At 34.7% G+C, this 24,659-nt stretch overlaps 1 protein-coding gene across 2 annotated transcripts in view; it reads right to left on the reverse strand.

Annotated features, from left to right (window-relative positions):
- Window positions 1-24,659, reverse strand: part of TTC29 (tetratricopeptide repeat domain 29) — a 272,924-nt gene that overhangs the window by 196,293 nt on the left and 51,972 nt on the right. For both annotated transcript variants that reach the window (XM_065904587.1, XM_065904586.1), the window contains one exon: window positions 5,193-5,416. In XM_065904587.1, the coding sequence (XP_065760659.1) occupies window positions 5,193-5,416 (224 nt within the window). The remainder of the gene's footprint in view (window positions 1-5,192; window positions 5,417-24,659) is intronic.

Consider the following 24,659-nt stretch of genomic DNA (forward strand, 5'->3'; position numbering starts at 1 on the left):
TATTTTTCTTTAAAAGCACGATTAACTATTCAAAAACTGGAAATGTAAAAATTAATGTGTTTTAACTATTAAACTAGTTATATTAATTAAAGGATGTACACATGAGAAAAACAGCAACAACAAAATCTTTTGAAGAGCTTAGACTGATATACTCTTTGGTTGAAATAGTAGTCTTCATATAAGACAAAAAGCAGAATGGTGCCTGCTAGCAATAGACTAGGTTCTTTTGGAATAAATGACTGTATGGTATTCGCAAGTACTTATCCCACTGAAAATTTGAAAAGTATTTAGAGATTCCAGAGAAAGCAACGTGTCCTAACCATGGCAAAAAGATAAAGGAAGAAATCAGATGAAATCTAAAAATATCAAGGTCTTTTCACCCAAAAGAAAAAGCAAGCATGCAGCTTATAGAGACACAAGAAATGATGATCACTATATGTTCCATACACTTTACAGCACCATTTCTGACAGTACAAGTTACTAGCAACGTTAAGAAACAGTGGATTTCTAGCATTATCTTTTCTATGAGTATCTTCTTCTGCTGAAAATGTGTTAATACTACTCACCCCTCTCACTCAGAAAGTTACCAGTTTATTAGCTGTCAGTTTATTAAATCCCTCTTTTTTCCCCTAAAGTGGCAAATATCTGACCTCTTTGTACACAAAAAAGTATACTGATAAACAGTAAATCAGTCTTACAAACTCCACTGCAAACAGTCGTAAACTTAAACAAAAATGTTTGTGCTATACCGTGCTTCACTCTTGTAGATTTCATTCTATTGGTGGACATGAACAAATTCATAATCTTTGCCTTTCTTTGCATTTGTGCTAAAAACACAGTCATAAATAAATGGTAGGCTAGGGATTACCCTTCCGAGGACTTTTTACAGCAATCACTATCTGTTGGAATTAAATGATATTAATTGCTCACTACTATCAGAAGTGTCAATCTATATACGCCTGAAAGAATTACAATTATGAAAAGCGTTTATATATTGCCCATTGGTACTCCTATAAGATTAAAGTCAAAAAGCTCAGAAAAAATTGACACTAGGCTGATTACAACAAAAATTAACTTTTGAAAGCTGTACATAAGTCACTCCAGTGTTCCCAAAGAAATTAAGACCTACGTAACGCCAGCTTTTACACACCGTGTGTGCTGGGCGGTGCTCAGTCACCCAGTTGTGTCCAACTCTCTGCAGACCCACGCAGCCTGCCAGGCTCCTCTGTCCAAGGAGACTTTCCAGGCCAGAATACTGTAAAGTGTAAGTGAAAGTCGCTCAGCCATGTCCGACTCTTTGCGACCCCTTGGACTATACAGTCCATGGAATTCTCCAGGCCAGAAGAATGGAGTGGGTAGCCTTTCCCTTCTCCAGGGGATTTTTCCAACCCAGGGATCAAACCCAGGTCTCCTACATTGCAGGCTGATTCTTTACGAGCCGAGCCACAAGGGAAGCCCAAGAATACTAAAGTGGGTGGCCATTTCCTCCTCCAGATCTTCTTGACTCAGGGATCTAATCCACGTCTCTTGCATCTTCTGCATCGGTGGGTGGATTCTTTATCACTATGCCACCCAGGAAATCGCTGCTTCATAATTCCATAGGACATTAAGATTTATCTCAAGATAAGTTTTAGAACTAAAAATTAAAGTTAAAATACATTCTCCCTATTCCCCAGTTTTGAAGGAACTGGAGATTCTGTAGAGACTTTCTGCCTTTTAAGGTTATTCACAATATGCAATAGCTTAGGTGAAAAGTAGGAGGTGAAATCCTGAGCAATTTACTTAAAACAAATACTCTCATTTCAGAACTGACTTCTCTTGTGCTTTATCTTTCCATTCTGGACCTGTGCCTAATATGAATATAGCATTAAAATCTGTTTTGTAATATTTTATATTCTTTCTCATATATAGTGATTGAAAGTGAAAGTGAAGTTGCTCAGTCATGTCCCACTCTTTGCAACCCCATGGACTGTAGCCTGCCAGGTTCCTCCACCCATGGGATTTTCCAGGCAAGAATACTGGAGTGGGTTTCCATTTCCTTCTCCAGAGGATCTTCCCGACCCAGGGATCGAACGCTGGTCTCCCGCACCGCAGGCAGACTCTTTACCATCTGAGCCACCAGGGAAGCCAATATATATAAAGATTAGAGAGCTGCTATTTTTAAAACCTGTAAATAAAACATTTCATATCTTCCATTTTAAAATGTCATACAAAGAGCTTTTAAAAAAGATATATGCAAACCTAAAATAATTTTCCATTTTTCAGTAATTAAGCTTTAATAGAAAAACATTTCCAACATTTGATAAAGTTTTTGGTTTTGCTTAGAAGCTATTTAGATTACATATTTAAAGACTACTTGTCAGCTAAACTTTCTTCTATGGAAAAATGGAAAGTTTTGAACCTCTGAATAATCCAAATACATGGTTTATACCCTTTACATCCTAAGCAGCCTTTTCTCCTTGCCTGCACATTTCTTCAAATTGTCAGCAGGTATATTAATAAGATGAAAATCAATTTTATTGTTGATTATTCTTTAGACCAATATTCACTATGCTACCTTAAAAGGAGATCGCATGATGAAACGAATTTGGAAAATGCTCCTACTAATTTCTCTCTTTTGGAGAAACACACAACACATTAACATGTCAAAGGCTCTGATAAGTCCTGCAATAAACCAACCTGCTTAATGTATATGTTAATTCACAGAGTTGTTTCTCAAACTTATTTCACCAGACACTCACTTTTGTTTTTCTTCACATAAACTGTATAAACATCCGGTGGGACTCTCCTTGAGTAAAACATACTTTGGGTATCTTAAATAAATGTTATTAATGAAAAAAAATTGCTGCTTAACCCTTGACAATAATTTAAAGTCAAGTGTAAATAATGTTTGAATTATCTATTGATTCGGTTACCCATTACCATTATTGCCATCTCTTCCTCAGCCCCATGGGGCACCAGGCCCTAATCATGTTACAGATGGTACAGAGATGATTCATATTGGGTCATATAAGAAAGATATCAGGGACAAAGAAATACTTTGTAACAAATGGAAAATAATCCAAAAAGAATGACTGGCTTCCTTTAAACACTTCTTTGCTATAAAACAGAAAGTGATATTTTGAAAAGTAATTTAAATAACTCTAGGTTTCTGCTCTGTGAGTCTCAAGAGACAGAACTGACCCGAGATGACTATTGTTAGTGCCATAGCTTTGATTAAATGAACTTCATTGTGACCCTAGAGTGATGGTCTTTCCAATGAGAAGCAATGAGAATACTCAGAGATACGACGCTGCTTCAAGATAATTGTCTCAGATTCCACAACCATATGGGGTGAAATCATCCAGGAATTATTAACAGATTTCTATATTCTAGATTAAGTGTGTGGTATACATGGATTTTAAGATTTAGAATTAATTCAAGTTAATAAGAGTTTCTGTACATATTCCCTGTACTACTTTCTAGGACATTCTTAAATCTTAAATAGTTTTTCTCCCATAAAGTTCATGTGTTAAATTTGAAAAAATTACACATTTGTTTTTAAAGAAGCATATAAATGTTTACTTGTCCTTCAACTGATGCATTTCCAATAATGTTTTTTTGCAATAATTTTAATTTTTTGTATTTTAACCAGGCAAAACCCACAACATTTTGAAGTCAATAACCCTACAGAAGAGTTGTTCTGAGCAAGAAGAAATTTTATTCCATTTATCAAATAGAACCTTAGTTACCATGAACACGTGACAAACTACTCAGTAAGAAAAATATTTCATTACTTGTACATGTGTATAAGACATTGGCTATTATGAAGCTTGGACTTTTTAAATTTTGGGGATTGGAAAATCATTTAATTTATATATAACATAGTTACTTTTTCAAATAAAGTATTACAAAGTAAAAGTTTTCTACCTTCAAATAGATTATTTAGCATTCCAGTTTCTTTATAATTATAAAATGTTTTATAAGTTTCTTTTATGATACTTTATGACTACTGATGTATTTGGCCTAAATTTATGCTATTATGCTACTAAAATGAATGCTTCTATTTAAAATGTCTAGTGAATCAAATTAATTCAACTTGAAAAAAATGACTTATGAACAAATTTTATCTTGATCAATTCTATTTTCAGTGTAAATATCACCTCAGAATTTGGGGCTGATAAGTTTTTTTACAATAGCATTTTAAAATTTCAAACAGTTAATTTCTTGAAAACTTATATGTAAATCACATTTTAAAATTCACCAAAGGACTCTTTTTAAAGTCAATTCTGTAGTTAAATATTTTCATTATACAAATAATCACCTTTTATCTACATATACACACATGCACACACAAGTTCACTTATGTATTATACTATACAATGAAATAGAGACATGTTCATGGTGGAACTTAAAGCTTCTCTTTTTGAGTCCTATGGTATTTTCACACAAAAAAGTCAAAGAAGAAGATAATTCTTTGAAGATACCAAATGTATATGGCAAATTTTGGGATTTCCTGTCTTTAATTGTATAAAATGACCAATTTTGAACATGTAACTAAGAAATACTTATGACAATGATATCAGTATAACTGTAGTAGAGAGAAAAATATTTTCTTTAATACTTGAAACATATTGACCTTCTGGAAAACTTTACAATATCAAAAAAGGAATTAATGAGAGATGATGTGATGGAAAATAAAAAATTAACAATTTTATTCTTAATTGTGGATTACAGACTTTTCCTGTCTCCTCACAATTCACTAATAAAAATTCTCTGATAGAAATCTTAAGGATATTCCATTCTATAAACACTAGAAAATAAGTATAACTGGCAAATCACCATACTCTGCAAAGAGCTCCTCAGTGAAAGTCAATATTCAGATTAAGTATAAAGAAAAGAAACTATATAAAGATGTATAATTAATAATACCAAAGATTTTAATACGTTGAGAAGCCCTGGAGATGTTACGAGGTGCTACTTATTTATTGTCTACCCAGGCTTAGAGTGACATCCCCAGGATGGCCGTGTGTCTGGGCACTCTTGTGAGTCAGCATTCTCTACTGTTCATTCCATGAAGATGCTTAGCTGACTAGGTTGAATGGTGCTGCGGGTCCTACTGTCACATTCACGTAAGAAGCGGTTTGGACTTGCCCTCAGGGGCTCCCTGCTCTGGTTTCTGCAGTGCTGCTTCCCCAAGCCCCTCCACGTACCTTTCCTTTCAGCCGTCTCAGCCCTGGTCAGGTAGTAGTAGAAGTGGTCCAGCTTGTCGGGCTGCTCTTCCAGGGGTCTCTGTGCCCAGGAGAGGGATCGGACCCTCGCAGCCTCCCTCAGGGCATCCCACTTCTCTGCCAGGGCGAAGAGCTCGGTAAAGGACTTATGATAACCATCCCGCAGCATGTCCACACAGACGTTCTTCTTGTACGAGTTCCGGTAACTGGGAATAAGAATCAGAACACTGAACTCATTATGTTAATCCTTCAAATCTTTTGATTTTTTTGATCCTATAATAATTAAAGGTTGGATCACGCTGGCCCTTTTTTTTCCCCTCAGTGAAAGGGTTGAAAACTATCTTGACCTCAAACACTTATAAGTGAATAACTCCAGTTTAATGAAAGACGCCAAGAGCTATCTAAATATAGTAATTTTAGGGAAATTACATTATAAATATTATCAGTTCCAGAGCTGAGCTCCTTTTGATGAGGACAAATAAGCTAGTTGACGGATGTCTCAGTCCATTTGGGCTGATGTAGCAGAGTGTGCAGTCCATGGGGTCGCAAAGAGTCAGACCTGACTGAGCGACTGAACAACAACAGAATACCACTAACTGAGCAGCTTATAAACAACTGAAATTTATTGCTCACAGTTCTGGAGGCCAGAAGTCTAAGATCAAGGCTCCAGGAAGGCTGCCCTTCCTGGTTCACAGCCTGAACTTTCTAGTCGTGTCCTCACATAATGTAAGAAGCTAGAGCACTCTCTGGAGTCTCTTTTATAAGAGCACTAATGCTATTCATGAGTGCCCCACCCTCATGACCTAATCACCTTCTAAAAACCCCACTTACCTACACTTCCAGGGACTGGGATTTCAATATATGAATTTTAGGAACACAACTCTCAGACCACAGCAATTGACAATATCCAAAAATACTTAATAAGTTAGCCTCCCACCAAAACAACACAAAAAGCCAGTAAGGCAAACAAAATTTAAATGTGTCACTGAATGTCACAACAAAGCTCTATTAAGTGGTTTCCCTGTATGTTATGAAGGTTCATTCATTTCTTCATTTATGCAGAAAGAGTTTATGGATATCTCTTGCTAAATATATTTTTTAAATTATATTCAGTTAGGATTAAGTTAATGACTTGTTAGATTATGCTTCACTTCTAACAATAATAAATCACATGCAAAGAGATAAAATGACAATTGACTGTTGTTGTTGTTGTTTGGTCACTCAGTCATGTCTGACACTTTGCAACCCCATGGACTGCAGCACTCCAGGCTTCCCTGTCCGTCACCATCTCATGTCCATTGAATTGGTGATCCCATTCAATCATCTCATCCTCTGTCATCCTCTTTTCCTCCCGCCTTCAATCTTTCCCAGCATCAGGGTCTTTTCTAATGAATCAGCTGTTTGCATTAGGTGGCCAAAGTATTGGAGTTTCAGCTTCAGCATCAGTCCTTCCAATGAATATTCAGGGTTGATTTCCTTTAGGATTGACTGGTCTCATCTCCTTGCAGATCAAATACACTATTCAAACAATTGAATAGTATATTTATTTATTCAATCAATAGCTATTGAGTCTCCTATTAAGTGCCAGGCACTGTTCTAGATCAAATAGATTCAATACCCTTGTGAAGTGTATATTCTAGTGGAAGAACACAATCAACAAATAAGTAAACAAATCATAAAAAATTTCAGAGCATGAACATTGCTATATAGGAAATAAACAGGGCTATGGAATAATAGATGTGTTGGGGTTATTATTCTACTAAGCAAGTAATCAGAGGCCCAATGATATCACTTTATACTAATTATATTACATTTTTAAATAGGGGACAATTAAATATTTAGAACTGATGAGATGTGATATTACTATCAATAAGCATTTCAGTGTGGAGTGGTGACAATCTAGAATTAGACCCCTGGGGTTCAGGCCATTTCTTCCTAACCTTTCTGGACTTCACCTCTTCTCATCTGTGAAATATGTACACTAATCTGTGCTACACCTATATCACAGGATTCTTCTAAGAACCGAGCAAAATTATGCATGTGAAGATTCTCCGAGAAACATGAAATCTGACAACAGACTCACCCTACAGAGTTTAAAAAGCAAACAAAACAAAAATGCCCAGGTGCCATATACCCAGAATTTGTTCCTCAGTGGATCAGCTTTGCTCTAGAACTAAACACATACAGTGATGAGGAGATGAGTGGGAAAAGGGAAGGTAAAAAGGGGGAGGGCAGAACCCATATTGTGGAGACCTCAGAGTACAGTAAGTAGTTTGGACTCCAAGCTAGGAGTGGGATAGAGTCATAGAGGTGTTTGAGTCTCGGAAATGACTCAGTGAGATTGTATTGGGTTGGCCAAAAAATTATTTTGGGTTTTTCTGTAAGCTATATGGAAAAACTCAAACAAACATTTTGGCCAACCCAATATATTAGAAAAATTACTTGAAGTGGATTCCCAACTGAACTGCAATCCTCCTCAACCTAGTGGCCAATGCAAGGCACCTATTGTTATAGGACTAGTCCATAAAGAGAGTAAGGAAACCATATTTCCAGGTCCACAAGTCAAAGGCCACCATCTTGTCAAAATGATGACCAAAAGTATTTGAAATGGGGAAGAGAGAAGCAATCACAGATTTTTGCTTCTGCCTTCTGGCTGAGAGTGTGGAGAAGGAAAGTGTGAGATGTAAGAAGAATCAGGTTGTGTCTCTCTCTACGCACGCCCACCCACCCCACACCAACACAGGGCATGGAAAGGCAGCAAAAGTCACTGCAGCCAGTTTATTAGCAGAAGAAAACCAGAACCAGCCCACGTGATGTCCCACGGCCCCTGGACAGAATAGACCAAAGACCATAAATTGTCTGGTGACCTCCATGTGTGACATCAAAGTTAATGGGAAGAGAGGGCTGGTGTGTCTGCCACAATGTCACTGGCCCTAGCAAGGGCATGTGTGCTAAAAGGCTGTCGGACGTGCTGCCCACTGGGGACTGAATGGGGACACAGCTGTAACTCTGTGAGTAAGAAGCACCGGGGTGCTACTGAAAGAGTCAGGTCAGCACATTTCGAGAGCTGACAGAAAAGGATGAATCAAGTGCATCAGTGACAGAGCCCGGGACAGCACCCCAGAGGTTAGGAACCCATTCAACTCCAAGGAAGAGAAAACCCAGCTCGTGGTGCCTTCGAAACTAGAAGTTTGTACTGCTCACAGCACAAGATGCCTAAAGGTAGGCAGCTGTTAGCCGTGGTTCCAAGGCCTGGCAAGTTCAAGGCCTGTGCTTCAGGGATTATTTCCTTCCTGTCCTTGGTCACTGGAGGGCTGTCCCAGTCCAGACACCATGTCCACCTTTCAGGCACGAAGAAATGGGACAGGCGGGTGACATCAGCTGTGTCTTTCTCTATTATTGGGAATAATTTTACTCCTGCAACTGCTATTGGAATCCCACTTTGTTCCACTGGTGAGAACAGTGTCACACGGCCATCCCTGGCTGCAAAGACTAGAAAAACAAATGTCCTGCATGTCTGAAGGCATGTTGTGGCCCCAAATGAAACTGGAATTGTGTTAGCAAAGAAAGCAGAAATGGATGCCAGGCGAGTTGAGAGTCTATCACAAGGTCCTAGATCAAGACCTGGGAGTAAATGCTGACAAACCCCCTCTCCCGAGCTTGCCAGGTAAAACTGGGCAGGATACCCAGTAAAATCTGAGTATCAGATAAACCACAAATGATTTCTTTGTATTAGTGTATCCCGAATATTGCATGGGAATACTTAGACCAAAAAAAAAATTTCTTTTTTTTGAAAATTTGAAGTGCACGTTGCATTTTTATTTGCTAAACCTAGGAACCGTATTTCTTTCTCCCTGGCATCAGAGCTGTGTTCTTGGTACCAGTGTTGTGCTGTTTCTGTATAGGAACACAGGGTGACGGGAAGGAGTGTGAGACTCTGAATAACCAGAGAAATCACTGAATTGGACTGACTTTATCTATGAGGGATGAGGTTGGATTTTTACATTAGGGAGAATCAAGGCTTAGGATCAGGAATTAAAATTAAGTTATAAAAAAAATAAAGACCTTCAATTTACCATCCTTGAGCTTGTGACTCTGAAATTCACACTAGATCCAAGAGAATGGCTGGGAGGAGGGTAGAACCGGGAGCAGCGAGGAGAGACAGGAGACACTGGTGTTCATGGACAGGAGAGGCCATGGACTGAACTGAAGTTAAGGCAGAGGGACACACAGAAGTAGGTGGGTTTGAGACATTCAGGATATAAAAATACTGAGTACTTGGTGACTGAGTGGATGTTAGGGCTGATGGAAAGAGAACAGCTAGGATGACCACAAGAGTTTTGGGGTGGGCAGTTAGTAATTTACTAAAGGGCATGTGTGTGGGCTAAGTTGCTTCAGTTTTGTCCAACACTTTGTGACCCCGCGGACTGTAGCCCACCAAGCTTCTCTGTCCATGGGATTCTTCAGGCAAGAATACTGGAGTGGTGCCACCTTCCAGATCTTTGCATCCCAGGGATCGAGTCCATGCCTCTTACGTCTCCTGCAGGCCGATTCATTACCACTTGCGCCACCTGGGAAGCCCAATTTGCTAAAGAGGGGAACACAAAAGGATGACTAGGTTTGGGGAAGGGTAACAAGCGTGGGTTCAGATAACTTGAGTTTGAGGCACCTGAAGGGGGCATCCGAGAGGTACCCAAAAGATAGTTTGGGGGATGGTAAGGAAGTTTGAGAGGTCAGGGGGCTGGAAATCCAGCTTTGCATCAAATAAGCACTGCCACATAGAGAATAAGTTTATGGCTATCAAAAAGGGAAGGTGAGAGGAGGGATAAATTAGGAGTTTGGGATTATTAGATACACACTGCTGCGTATAAAATAGATCAGCAACAGGGACCTATTGTGCAGCACAGGGAACCATATTCAACATCTTGTGATAACATAATAAAAAAGGATCTGAAAAAGAATATACATATGTGTGTGTGTGTATAAATTATAAATAAATAAAAATTAGATCATCGATTTAAAACAGTGGTCCCCAACCTTTTTGGCACTAGGGATCAGTTTTGTGGAAGACAATTTTTCCATAGACCAGGGGGATACAAGGGATGCGGAACGGCTGTAAATACAGATGAAGCCTCACTTGCTCGTTCACCGGCCGCCCACTTCCTGCTGTGTGGCCCAGTTCCTAACAGGCCACGGACTGGGACCAGTTCCTGGCCTGGGGGTTGGGGGCCCCTAACATAAACAGTGGAAATAAATGTGTGTCAGGAGGCCGTCTCAGTGCTCATCCCAGCTGGGACAGAAATGCAGAACATCACTCCCTGAGGGTGCCTGGGTTGGCTTTGGTCCCCTCAGCATCTAGCTCCACTGCCGCAGTTCTCTGAAGTCATTTTGGAAATGGCACATCATGTGTCATCTTGGTGGGACCTGATTTCAAAGACTCCCTCCACATCAAGTCACTGGCCTCTCTCCCAGCATTCTGAATCTTGAAGCAAGAAACACAAAGATGCAGAAGGTTTCTGGAGTTCAATCTACCTGGCAGCAACATCCTGACAAGAGCTGAAAATGGTTCTGGCTACCTAGATCCTTCCAAGTGCCCCATGTCTTTTCCTTTTCTTCTGAGCCAGGTTTTCCCCTAAATTCAGCTAGTTACCAAATATCCTAATAAAATCATTTCCACTCTACTTAGTCAGACTCTGTCTCTGTGCCTGTGACCAAAGAACATGAACTGATTCAGAAGGGATTGTCTTGGTACTCAAGACAGCTCCAAACATCCATGATATATAACTGGTATCAATTTTTAAAATTTTAAAAATATTTCAAATAGAATGGATTTAGAAAGCATACATAACTATTCTGACCTCAACTCTATTTTACACACACATTTGTGTACACATACACACATACATGTGTGGCACTGTTAAAGTCTCATTACTAATATTTGAGAACCAGAAAGAGTGATTAATGTTTTACTAAATAGGTTCCTATTTAAACCTTCATAGTTAATGCATATCATTTCTTTTAAACAGAAGAATTTTTGTTTTTTAAAATGAATTTGCTATCTGAAAATAAAAATGTTTGTCAATTTCTACTATTATATGTGAATTTGTCAGGTTTTACATTTCATAACAGGCAAAGTTTACTTGATTTACAAAAGGGAATTTTTAAAAATGCAAATAGAAACAAAAAGATAATTCAAATTCACTATTTCACTTCTTTCATTTGGACATGAAGTTATTAGTCTTTGGTTTTATTTATATATTAAAACAAATACTTATCTAAATTAGAATATGCCCTTTTTCAGTATCAGACTAAGAAAAATCTCATTGATCTGAAGTCACCCTGATGGATGGAAACAGAATTCTGGTAAAATTTCTGGAAAGTTTTGATATTATGGAATTTGAGGAGAGTCCGCTTGACAGAAAAGAGGCCATTCATAGAAATAGAAGTTGTGATATTCACAGATATGCAGAACATCTAAAGTCTATATCCTAAGGAAGATCTTTGCCACTGCAGGTACTTAAGGTGCAACTGGGCTAAGGGATGCAGCTGGAGAAAAGTGGTTTTAAGAATGGCATTAAGTGGTCATGCATTTCATATGGGTTTTTATTGCTATTTAAATGCATTATTCAATGAAGATTCTAAATATTTTTAATTTACCACAAAATTTTCCTTTATGGGAGGGGATGGGAGGGAGGTCCAAGATGCAGGGGAATATATGTAAACATATTGCTGATTTGCTTCATTGTTCAGCGGAAACTAGCACAATATTATAAAGCAATTATACTCCAATAAAAAAAACCTATATACTGGAAGAAAGTAAACCTGAGCAATCTGACATAACCCTACAGAGCTGAATGTGTGAAGATGCTGGGAAATGGAGAGCTTTCTATTAAATAGCCACAGAGATATTATATCATTTTTAAATTCTGCCTTAAACCATTCTGAATAGCTTCTATTTATAGAGCATGTACTACGTGTCAGACATCATTTCTAAATCACACGATAACTCTAAAAATACTACTTCCATTTTTACAGATAAAGAAACCCTCTTCAGAGAGGTTTTGGCTTGCCCAAAGTCATACATGATCATAAGTAGCTGGGGTGGCTTTCATAACCAAGTTTCTCTGATTACAAATCCTGAATTTTTTTCACTTTACCACATTGCCTCCAATTATATCAAATAATGTTAATTTTCTTTTCTCTTCCTCCTTCACACATTTTTTTTGTTACCTGTATTGATTGTTTAGAAATTTGACATCATTATACAATTATGATGTGACTCCAGTTAGAAAGCCATTGTCTTTTGGGAGTAACATATACACACTTCTATATATAGAATAAACAACAAGGACCTACTCTATAACACAAGGAACTACACTTGATAATTTGTAATAACCTCTATGGGAAAAGAAAATGAAACAAAACAAGTATATATGTGTGTGTGTGTGGGTGGGTGGGTGTATTACTTTGTGGTATACCTGAAACTAACACAACATTGTAAATCAAATATACTTCAGTTAAAAAAAAAAAGGAAAAAAAGAAAGCCATTTTCTTTATCCGTGTTAATGAATCTTGGTGCTGGACTGGGGAAAAACACTGCTGTCACTTTCTCTTCCAGACAGAGAATCCCTTTCCTTAAAACAAGGCAGCAGACAATCAGTAGCATCCAGGCAAAGCAAACTGAATAGACGTGATCCCCACACAGAGATGTAAAGTCTAACAGGGTAACACTGACAAACACATAAGACAAATATAAAAGGATGAAACTGTATGAATATGAAAAACACCAATAAGCAGAATGCCAGTTTATCTTCTCTTTGCACTTACAAGTATTTATACTAGCTATTAGATAGATTTTCAAAATTAAAATGCATTAGCAACTATTCTATGATTAATACAATTTAACATTTTCGTAAGTCAAACTGAAATACTGAATCAAGGTGACGCTTCACATTCAGTAAAATATTTCAAAAGCAGTTCAGTAAGCTCAATACTCTAAAACAAGATCATAAAATTTTTACTTAATATGACAAAGATAAACTCAAAAGATATGTTATATCTAATCAAAAGGCAGTATAATACTTTTATTCCACTAAGTTAATATTTATAAGTCACTATTGGGTTATCTATGTGTCAGTAATAACAGTCTTAAATTCATATTGTAGGGATAAATGTTATTAGAATCACCTACGGGATAATTACATTGACTCAAATTAATACTTAAATAGCTTCAGTTAATATAATTTCTGTGGAATAAAGTGAGTCACCATTCTTATCCATACTTCTCAGTGAAGGTAGATATTATGTATAATTAGAAGGAGGAACAAATCTGTTTCTTGACTCACACACACACACACACTGATAAGAAGCATATATTATACAGGTATGTCTTATGGTTTTTTGTGTGTGAAAAGGATACTTATTTCTAAAATGCTAAAACAAGGATACAGCATTTCTTTACTCATGTAAATATATAAAGACAGGAGTTAACAAAGAAAAAATTATGTTTGAAATGATTTTACTTTAAAAGTATACAGAATGCTTTTACAATGAAAACTGACAGCATTTTCTTAATATTGCACATGTAGGATTTTAACAATTATTAGAACTGATTAATACAGATTACAAATATATGACCATCACTCATATATAATTTTGCGCAATAAACTATTGGAGGTGAGTTTTTTTTTTTAGGACTTCTAATTTGTTTTCTATGTATTTCAAAATACAGCTAGAGAAAAAGTTTCAATCTAAAAAAGGCTCCTTTTAAATTTAAAGGATTTCCAACGAGTTGACTGGTCTCTGGGGGCATCTACTGGAAATTTTGCAAACTGCAGTCACATCATGTAAATTTTATAACTTTCATTATCCATTTTAATACAGATATTATTTTAATTGATATGCAAATAAGGTGACACTCAAAGAAGATAAATGTAAAGTTATGCATGGCATTCTATCTCATCCATCTGGTAACAGCAAAACATGTAGCTGTCTATGGCATCAGTTAACAAATACTCAACTGTTAAAAATGTAAATAGGGCAGGTGGCATGTCACACATTCACAGTTTTCAAACCATTCCGTTCTTAAGCTTGGAAAAATTAAAAATATATTCTAGAGAGAAACATACACATACTTATTAAGGCATTTTTATTAATCCAAATTAAATGTATGTTAAGAGCACTTTTAAAATTATGATTTCTCTAAAACATACTCATTTTCTATCTCAGTATGTCCATTAACCACAAATAACTTGGTAATCACTGCTTATTTTCTATACAACTTAATTTGACTGTATTAATACATATGCTACTATCTCAAAAAGTAGAATTTGTTATGCTTGCAACAAAAGAATTTATCATTATAATTAATATTACAATTAGACTTAGTTATTAATATAAACATTATTATTAATTTCTCCTACACATATTTGGAGAACTTCTTTAAAGAAAATGAACATATGATGAACATAATATAATCACTGTAGCTTACACATACCTTTAACATATATTCATAATAACTCATAATAACTCATAATAACTCATAATATAATTGCAGCTGTGATTAATCTTGCAATCAGAATTTTAACATCACAGCCATTAAACAATCTTGATTTTCTTTGTAAAATAGATTGGTCATATTTACTTTAAGAGAAAAATTTAAAAATAATTATGAAATTATATCTACTGTGCTATATTTAATTGTATTATAATACATTTTTATTGCTATAATTTTATATAAAGACTGAAAAATATTTACATTTTGGCTTCATTCCAAAGAAATATCACTAATGCAGGTGTAAGTTTATAGTTTCTGGAAATTTCACTAGAATTACTATTCAAATAAATGTGTTATCATCTTTAATTGTATAAACTGAAAAACTAATCACCATAAAGTGTTAGCAAAAAATCAGAATGTAAGTAATTAATATAGCAGGACTTCTGTTTCAGTTCAGATTTTGATTCATTTTATAGCTGGTTGTACTTGATAACTGAAATAATAAATTCCAACCCCAACAGGTTATGGAACAGAATTTTTTGTTATTTTATAAACAATTCTATTTGCTAAATTGAATCTTCAGAGGAAACTTACATACACAATTTTTGCTTGCATTTTTGGAAAACACAAATTTTCATCTATTAATAATCAAAGTTAGCACAGTTGGATTTTCAACATTTTAAAAGTATATGTACATTGAAAAATTCCATTTGGAAAGAAACTAATTATCCTAAGTTAACCTTTAATTCTTTTTTTAAAAATGTAATAATAATAGTCAATGGGACTATTTCTAATATAGGATTCTTTCAACAAAAAATAAAATATTAAAAAACTTGATCAGCAAAGAATTCTCCCAACAACAGCACAGTAAGAACTCACTTCAACATGAGTGATTTTTATTTTAGGATATATGGACTGTTTGTTAAGAATGGAACAAAGATGATTTCTCAGTTTCAGTTATGTCATAGCCGGCATTTAGCACAAAAGGCAGTAACTTTTGTGAGATCAATAAATGTTAAACAGTATTTTTGATGGTGACTATTACCCTTTAGCAGAGGAAAACTGGCTATTCAGCAAACAGTACTGACTGCAATCCTTAAAATGACATTAAATGATTTCCTTAATAATATAAAGGTATTTTTTATGTGTATACTCTGTAAGAATGATTTACTCAAATGATTTCCATTCAATCAAATATTGGAAGTACAGTGATCACCATCAACCAGGAAGAGAGAAACTATTCATTAATCAATCAATATAAAATATTACTAAAATATTTATCCATGTAGCTGTCACACACATTTTATTTACTGAAAGATTTTCTTTACCGGAAAAAATCTAAAACCTAAACACCATTTTTAAAGTATTTCCTTAGCAGTTTAGTGAAAAAGCACCCGAAGAAACCGCCTTATGTGAGACTAATAACACACATAATTTTTATAGATGACCTTATTATTTGCAAACCCCTTTAAGAAATTCAGACTTTTTAATGAAACAATGTTTAAGCCAAAGATCAAACAAGGAAAAATATAAATGAAGGTCATTGTTTAAGAAGAATTTTCAGGGAAACTATTTCCAACCCAGAAATATCACATTTGAATCCAAATACCTCTGGCTAACAGAGAGGAAATCATACCAACTCTTGTTTTTTCAGTTTACATTGTAACTTTCCACTACAGGAAAACATAATTATATAACCAGTTTATACCGATTATATTGTTATTTATCCAATTAAATATAGGCTTAAGAACAAAACCTAAAAATAACTGTAACTTCTGTATGAAGTTATAATGATAAAAAATCTGAATAAGCAATATAATCCTGTCAGATTCTACATCCTATTAAAATGGCAATAAGAAAAAAAGGAGAAAAACAAAAAATAAGCTTCATGCTACAAACAATAGACTATACACATGTGTAAACATGGCATGCTAGTTCATCTCCATATTTGTGTCTAAATTAATACTTGTAATTTTTAAATTAATATAAAACTCCATACAAGAGTCACTTTTTTTTTAAACAATTCTGTGATTGCCCTTTAAATTTTGTGAAATTCTTTTATTTAGGAAATTTTGTCGCAGATAATATTACTTAAAACTTTTCTTTGAATTATTCGTCTTCATATCTTTATAAATAAAAGAACTATCAATTCTCCACATATATTGAGGGAAACAATCAAACTTTAATAAAGATGGAAAACTGGAGAATATAAAGACAAAACTTAGTAAAAACAACAAGTTGCATTAAAAAGAAAACTTCAGCTCACTGTTTTTTTTTTTAACTAAAGTATGTCATGCATTTTATCTTTGCAAGAGTTTGACGAGTTTTGCAAGTAAAATTCTGTTTCCTCTACACTTGCTAATAGTCATGAGAATCTGTAGTTTGCACCTTCCCATTAAAAATGTATTGTATTTTTTTGAAATTATTCACCCCGCCTTTTATCCAGATCATGTCTTTGAAAGGAGGAAGTAGATAATAAATGGAATAATTCATGATTTCCCATTAAATATGAAACTTTCTTTTGCAGAGTTTAGAAAATGAAGTTCTACATAATGTACAAAAGTTGATTAGAACTTTTTTAACCTTTTCAAGAAAAACCTTGCACATTAAACAACTGCATGAGGAGGTTTCTTTGGGAAAAGTAAACCAATCAATTCCTTATACCTGTGACTTTATCATAATATATTCTAATGTTGTTCCTTCCAAACATATATCCTTTATAATGTATAGTTATTAAAATGATGGCAAGAAAATAGTGTACATTGGCCTATAAATATGACAAGTATCTAAAAGAAAAATGTAACATGTTTAAATTACAAAGGGAAAATTACATGAATTAGAAATGAAAACAAAACATTATCCGTGCTCTTTTCAGCAATGTAATGGCATTAGGATAGCGTGAGGATAAATAACAAAACCTGTATTTCGATCTCTCTTACTATGACATTTCTTCTCGTGAGTTAAAATTTTGTCATGAGAAAAAAATATATATAGCTTTAAAAAACTTCTTGCAAACTATCCATTGGGCTCTGTTAACTACATTCTTTTTCTTTTGTCTTTTTTCTCTCAGACAAAAAATAAATGATTTTTAGGCTTATTCCAGCTCTATCATTTTTCTTTCTTGAATAAGAAATCTAGAGTAAATTTAACTGAAGAGAAACGATAAGTTCTGATTATTTTAGAGCAGCTGGTGACCTCATTATGTCTTTAAAATTCTTTTGTGGAGTAATTTTTTTCAATAAATATATTTCAATTTTCCCCGTATCAAAAAATAAATTAAGAATATATCTTCTCCTTTCAAACTTGAATGCTTAAAAGATAACTTCCATGCTGTAAGTCCTATGAAAAAACCTTTCAGACTGTGGGCTCTTTAACTACTGTTGCAACGGGGGTATGTATTACAGATATAAACAGTGAAGCCAGGATTTCTTACAAGCTGAACATACACAGTGGTCAAACTTTCAGAACATATTTTTCATTTTATGTTTAGTAAGAACTGAATTAATAAAAACAAAAAATAAACTGATCATTTTGAAGCTTTGGTCAGACAACATCTATATATAAATATCTTATTTTCCTGAATGTTTCATTCATTTTATTGCAGCTATCACAGACATTTAGAAAATTCCTACTTGTAACTAAGAGTTTAGGGTATATCAAATTAAATATGTACATCATGAAGAATACTGGAAGAATAAAAGGAAGTATCTGTGAGAAAATAAAATAGCCTTGAATTCAAACTTTTAAAAAATTACATAAGTTAGACATAAAGTAGGGATTACAACTTCCTTAAGACAGAGAACACATGCAATTTGTTCCTTTTGTATTTTTATATAACAGAACAAATTCCAACAAAAATAAAGCTTATATAACATTATTAGTATCAAATAAAATAGGATTTGGGCAAAAAAATGAAACAGGCATACAAATATCAGAGATTAATAAAAAGATTACTTTACTGAGAAATATGGCGGCTAAAAATAATACTCCTAATAACAATAACTTTAAAATATGTAAAATCAGCTGAAAAAGGCATTTTTTTTCAGAAAATCATAAAAATAGAGGGGAAAATACTTGACTAAATTGTCTAGCTTGATTGAAATAATAGGCTAAATCTAATAATTACATTCTCACTGCTTTCTATCCAAGAACTACTACTAAATAGAGAATATATATTTACTTTTCAGATATACAAGGCATATTTATAACAATTAATCATGTACTGGCCACACTAAACATTTCATAAACTGATATCACACAAGGCACATTTACTGAGCACAAATATATATTCAGTCCCCAATCCTGCATTCTCCCTTGTTAAAAAAAAAAAAAGCCACAAGGAAAAACTATACACTGCAAATGTATAAATATATTTCTAATTTATTCATGGTCAAAAGTGGAAATCACTGTAGAAATTTTCATATATTTAGAACTGAAAGAAAAAATTAAATATTAAACCCTGGGGGAAGAAACCATCATGGTATTCGAAAAGAAATTTATAATTAAGTGCATTTGTTAGAAAACAAGAGTAACATTAGTTAATAAGCTAGCTTTCAGCTCAGGATGCTAGAAAAAAATTTCTAATAAAATAACAATGTCATGAAGTCAAATAAAGGACAGGGAGGGAAGTATTAAAGGTAAATGCATAAATTAGTAAAATAGAAAAAAAAAGTGATCCATAAAACAAAAAAAAACTTTGATTATGTGACAAGACAAATTTTGCAACCACTTTATAAGCGACAAAAGCAGAAGTTATCCAAGTACCAGGAAGTAAATAGATAATATATTTTCTAATTATCGTAACTGCTAATTTTTTATATAGCAAAAGAAAATTATTATCCAATATTATCATAATTTAGATACAAAATTCCCACAATATATAATATAATACTCCCCCACCAAAAAGATTTCATAGCAAACTAAAACCATAATGAGTAAGTAGGGTTTATCCCAGAGTTCTAAGAATGGTTCATAATTAGAAAATCTCTTAACTTTATGATAATTTCAGTAAATGCTAGAAAATTATTTAGTAAAGTTCAAAACTCATTCATGACTAAGAAGAGTGGAAACTAGAAAATGAATTCTTTATCTTGGTAATATGTGTCTATTACAAACCTATAGCATAAAGTTCCTGTTTTGTGATATATTAGAAGCATTTCCATTAAAGTCAGGGATTTGAAAAGATGACTGCTGTCGCTCCTATTATTTAACACCATGTAGTGTCAACTGGATGTTCTTGCTGACGTGGGACTAAATGTTTTAATGATACCAAGTCTCCTAAAATAACATGTAAAATCAAGGCAGTCCTAATAAAACCTCAATGATATTTCCTGACTCTTGGCAAGATAATTCTAAAATGCATGTAAAATGGTTAATGTTCAAGAAAAACCTGATCATTTGGAACAAAGAAGGAGACTGTCAGATATAAAATATGTTTAAACTATATAAATAAAATAAGTTGTGGCACTGATACAAGAAAAGACAAGTCAGTGGAACAGAATATGTATGTGTACATACATGAAAATTAGTATTTAATAGAAATGGCATTTCAATTCTTGGGGACAACTGGTCTATTTGCAAATTTTGTTGGTTTTATTTTTCTATACATTAATATTTCTATACTTTTTTTATATAATATAGATGATAGTATACATTATACTACCTTTCTGCACTTAATAGAATATTTAAATAATACTCTTAAATCTCAATTTCCCAATCATTTTCCTAACCTTAACATGTGTGATATGTTATACATTAAACCATTATAACCAAGAACTTTTAGGTGCTTAATCACATCAGTTTAAAGCAACTTTGTAGGCATTTACTTTGAGCTTCAAAGTTCGGGCCTTTTTCCTCAGACCCCATAACCCTCTCTTTCTTGAATTCTCTTTTCTTCCCCTTGTTGCTGCTGTTGTTGTGTGGTCACTAAGTCATGTCCAACTCTTTTGCGACATCATGGACTGTAGCCTTCCAGGCTCCTCTGTCAGTGGGATTTGCCAGGCAAGAATACAGGAGTGAGTTCCCATTTCCTTCTCCAGGAGATTTTCCCATTGCAGGTATAAAATCCATGTCTCTTGCATTAGCAGGCGGATTCTTTACCACTGAGCCACCAGGAAATCCCTTTCATTCCCCTAGCAGTCACTAAGCTTTTTGGCACCAGGGACTGGTTTCATCCAAGTAATTTTCCCATGGATGGGAGGGTTATGGTTTTGGGATGATTCAAGTGCATTACATTTATGGTGTACTTTATTTCTGTATTATTATATTGTGATATAAAATATGAAATAATTATACAACTCACCATCACTTGCCACTCACTTTCATGGTTTTGATATGAGTCTGCAAGCAATTGATTTATTATGGTCTCTGTGCAGTCAAACCTCTGTGCTAATGATAATCTGTATTTGCTGCTGCTCTCCAGCACTATCACCACCCCAGATCCCCTTCAGATCACCAGGCATTAGATTCTCATAAGGAGCATGCAACCTAGGTCCCCTGCATGTACAGTTCACAATAGGGTTCTTGTTCCTATAACAATCTAATGTCACCACTAATCTGACAGGAGGCGGAGCTCATGTAGTACCTGGAGCAATGGGAGCGGCTGCAAATACAAATGAAGCTTCACTCAATCCACCGCGGCTCACCTCCTGCTGGGCAGGCCAGTTCCTAAGGGGCCACAGACCCATGGCCTGGGGGCTGGGGACCTCTGCCCTAGACTCTGCAGTGATCCTTTGAAGCAGGGATGAAGTATCCAAAAAGACTGCGTAGGAAGAGATGCTTACCAATTCTCATACTACCTGAAACGATTTTTGCTTTGCCCTCAGTTTTGATTAACAGTTTACCTGGGTACAGAATCCTAAGTTAAAATAATTATTCTGTATAAGACATTTATTCTGTTTTTTCTAGAACCAAGTGTTTTTAATGACAATTGTGATGGTTGTCTGATCTTTATTTCTTGATGACAACCATTCCTCCAAACCCTGAAAGCTTCTAGTATCCTCTCTTTATACTGAGTATTCTGAAATTTCATAAAGATGTATCCAAGTGGGTTTTTTCTTTCTTTCTTTCTTTTGGTTATTTAATTTCTGGGTTTTTTTGATAGTCACAGTCCAGAGATCTGTAGGTTTTTTTCCAATCTAAGATTTCTATGTCTACATCTCTATCCACATCTCTATCTACATAGTTACTATTTTTCATTCTCTCCATTTTCTCTTCTCTATTTCTCTCAGATAAATATCCTCCACCCAGACTATGTTCTGAGCTCAAACCTTTTGAAATATTTCTAAATATTTCTATATCTTTTGTGTTTTTATTCCATATGTTAAAAGCTATCCTTATCTTTCTCTTCCATCCTTTCTTTGAGTTTTAAAAAATATTTCAGCAACTTTTAATTTTAAAGAATTCTTTTTCTCTGATTTCATAGCCTCAAGTTACATTTGAAGGATGTAAGATTATCTACAATGTCTGTAAGGAAAGAAATGGGAAATCTCCCAAAGTTGTTCTTTTTCTCTATAGGAACTTTGTTTCAGCTCATGTTGAATGTTCTCTTTGCTAATCTTTTATTCTGTTGCAATATTTTTAAAAATAATCAGAGGCTATTTGGCTATTCAAAATAATAAAGTTCTAGATTTCCTAACACAGGTAGTGTGTTCGGTTTTCCTCTGTTTGTAGGCTTCATCCTGCGGTATATGGTTCAGGAGAGCACGAGTTGGCTTCCTTGCGCTGATGCCAAATGGAAAGGACTTTGCATGGTGCACCAGCTTCCCTGACAGGAGCTCAGACCAACTGCTACCTTTTTTGAAGATTTTTTGCATCAACATTCATGAGGAATATTATTACTCTATTATTTTTTTTAACGTAATGGCTTTTAATGGTATTGGTATCAGGGTTTTTCTGATCTCATAGAATGCGTTGAGAAGCGTTTCCTCTTCTATTTTCTTGAAGAGTTTGGGTCAAATTGATGGGGTTTTTTTTATTTTTTGTTTTTCTTAAATGTTAGAATTCACAGTGAAGCCAAATGGGCCTGGAATTTTCTTTGTGGAAAGTTTGTAAACTGTTAATTCAGTATGTTTAGTGAATCCATTGTCATATCTACTTCTGTTTAAGTGAACTTTGACAGTGTCTCAAGAAAGTTAACCATTTCTATAAGTTGTTGAGCTTATCAGTATATAGTTTATTTCCAATTTATCATTTTAATATTCATGTAATCTGTAGTAATTCATCCCCTCTTTCATTTCTGAAATTGGTAAATTGTGTCTTTTTTTTTCTCTAATCATTATGACTAAAGATTGATCACTTTATTGATCTTTTCAAAGAAGCAGTTTTTAGTTTCATCAATTTTCTCTACTGTTTTCTGTTTTCTGCCCCCATTTTACTACTCTTTTTTCTATAATTTCAGCTTTTTTCTTGTTTTTTTTTTAAAATGAAAACTTAGGGCAATAACTTTAGATATTTCTATTTTTCTAATATAAGCATTTTCATGCTATAAACATCCCTTTAAGCTCTGCTTTAGCTGAAAATTTTGATATGTCATTTAAAAAAAATTTAGTTCAAAGGATTTTTAAATGCTTTGATTTCTTCTTTGATCCATGGTTTATTCAGAGATACACTGTCTAGTTTCTAAATTTGTGGGGATCTTTCAGAGATCTTCCTGCTGTTATTTCTAATTCCTTTGTTGTAAGATAAAATTTTTAGGATTTACCCTTTTAAGTATATCGAAATTTGTTTTATGGCTCAGAATATCATCACTTCTGAAAAACGTTCCATGTGTACTTGAAAATAATGTGTGTTCTGTTACTGCTTGGTGGAATGTATGTAAATGCTAATTAAGTTTATCAATGGTATTTTTCAGTTCCTCAATATTCTACTGATTTTTAATCAATCATTGAAAGAGTGGTGTCAAAATCTTCAACTATAATTGTGGACTTCTGTTTTTCCTTTTCTTTCCATCAGTCTTTGTTTTATGTATTTCGAAGCTCTGTCATAGGAACACAAGCACATTTATGATTATATCTTCTTTTTTTTTTTTTTTTAATATTATTTTATTAGTTGGAGGCCAATCACTTCACAACATTTCAGTGGGTTTTGTCATACATTGACATGAATCAGCCATATAGTTACATGTATTCCCCATCCCGATCCCCCCTCCCACCTCCCTCCCCACCCGACTCCTCAGGGTCCTCCCAGTGCACCAGGCCCGAGCACCTGACTCATGTATCCCACCTGGGCTGGTGGTCCGTTTCACCATAGATAATATACATGCTGTTCTTTCAAAACATCCCACCCTCACGTTCTCCCCCAGAGTTCAAAAGTCTGTTCTGTATTTCTGTGTCTCTTTTTCTGTTTTGCATATAGGGTTATCGCCACCATCTATCTAAATTCCGTATATATGTGTTAGTATACTGTAATGTTCTTTATCTTTCTGACTTACTTCACTCTGTATAATGGGCTCCAGTTTCATCCATCTCATTAGAACTGATTCAAATGAATTCTTTTTAACGGCTGAGTAATATTCCATGGTGTATATGTACCACAGCTTCCTTATCCATTCATCTGCTGATGGGCATCTGGGTTGCTTCCATGTCCTGGCTATTATAAACAGTGCTGCGATGAACATTGGGGTGCACGTGTCTCTTTCAGATCTGGATTCCTCAGTGTGTATGCCCAGAAGTGGTATTGCTGGGTCATATGGCAGTTCTATTTCCAGTTTTTTAAGAAATCTCCACACTGTTTTCCATAGTGGCTGTACTAGTTTGCATTCCCACCAACAGTGTAAGAGGGTTCCCTTTTCTCCACACCCTCTCCAGCATTTATTGCTTGTAGACTTTTGGATAGCAGCCATCCTGACTGGCGTGTAATGGTACCTCATTGTGGTTTTGATTTGCATTTCTCTGATGATGAGTGATGTTGAGCATCTTTTCATGTGTTTGTTAGCCATCTGTATGTCTTCTTTG

Source organism: Muntiacus reevesi, chromosome 13, assembly GCF_963930625.1.
Source record: "Muntiacus reevesi chromosome 13, mMunRee1.1, whole genome shotgun sequence".
Classification (NCBI taxonomy): domain Eukaryota; kingdom Metazoa; phylum Chordata; class Mammalia; order Artiodactyla; family Cervidae; genus Muntiacus; species Muntiacus reevesi.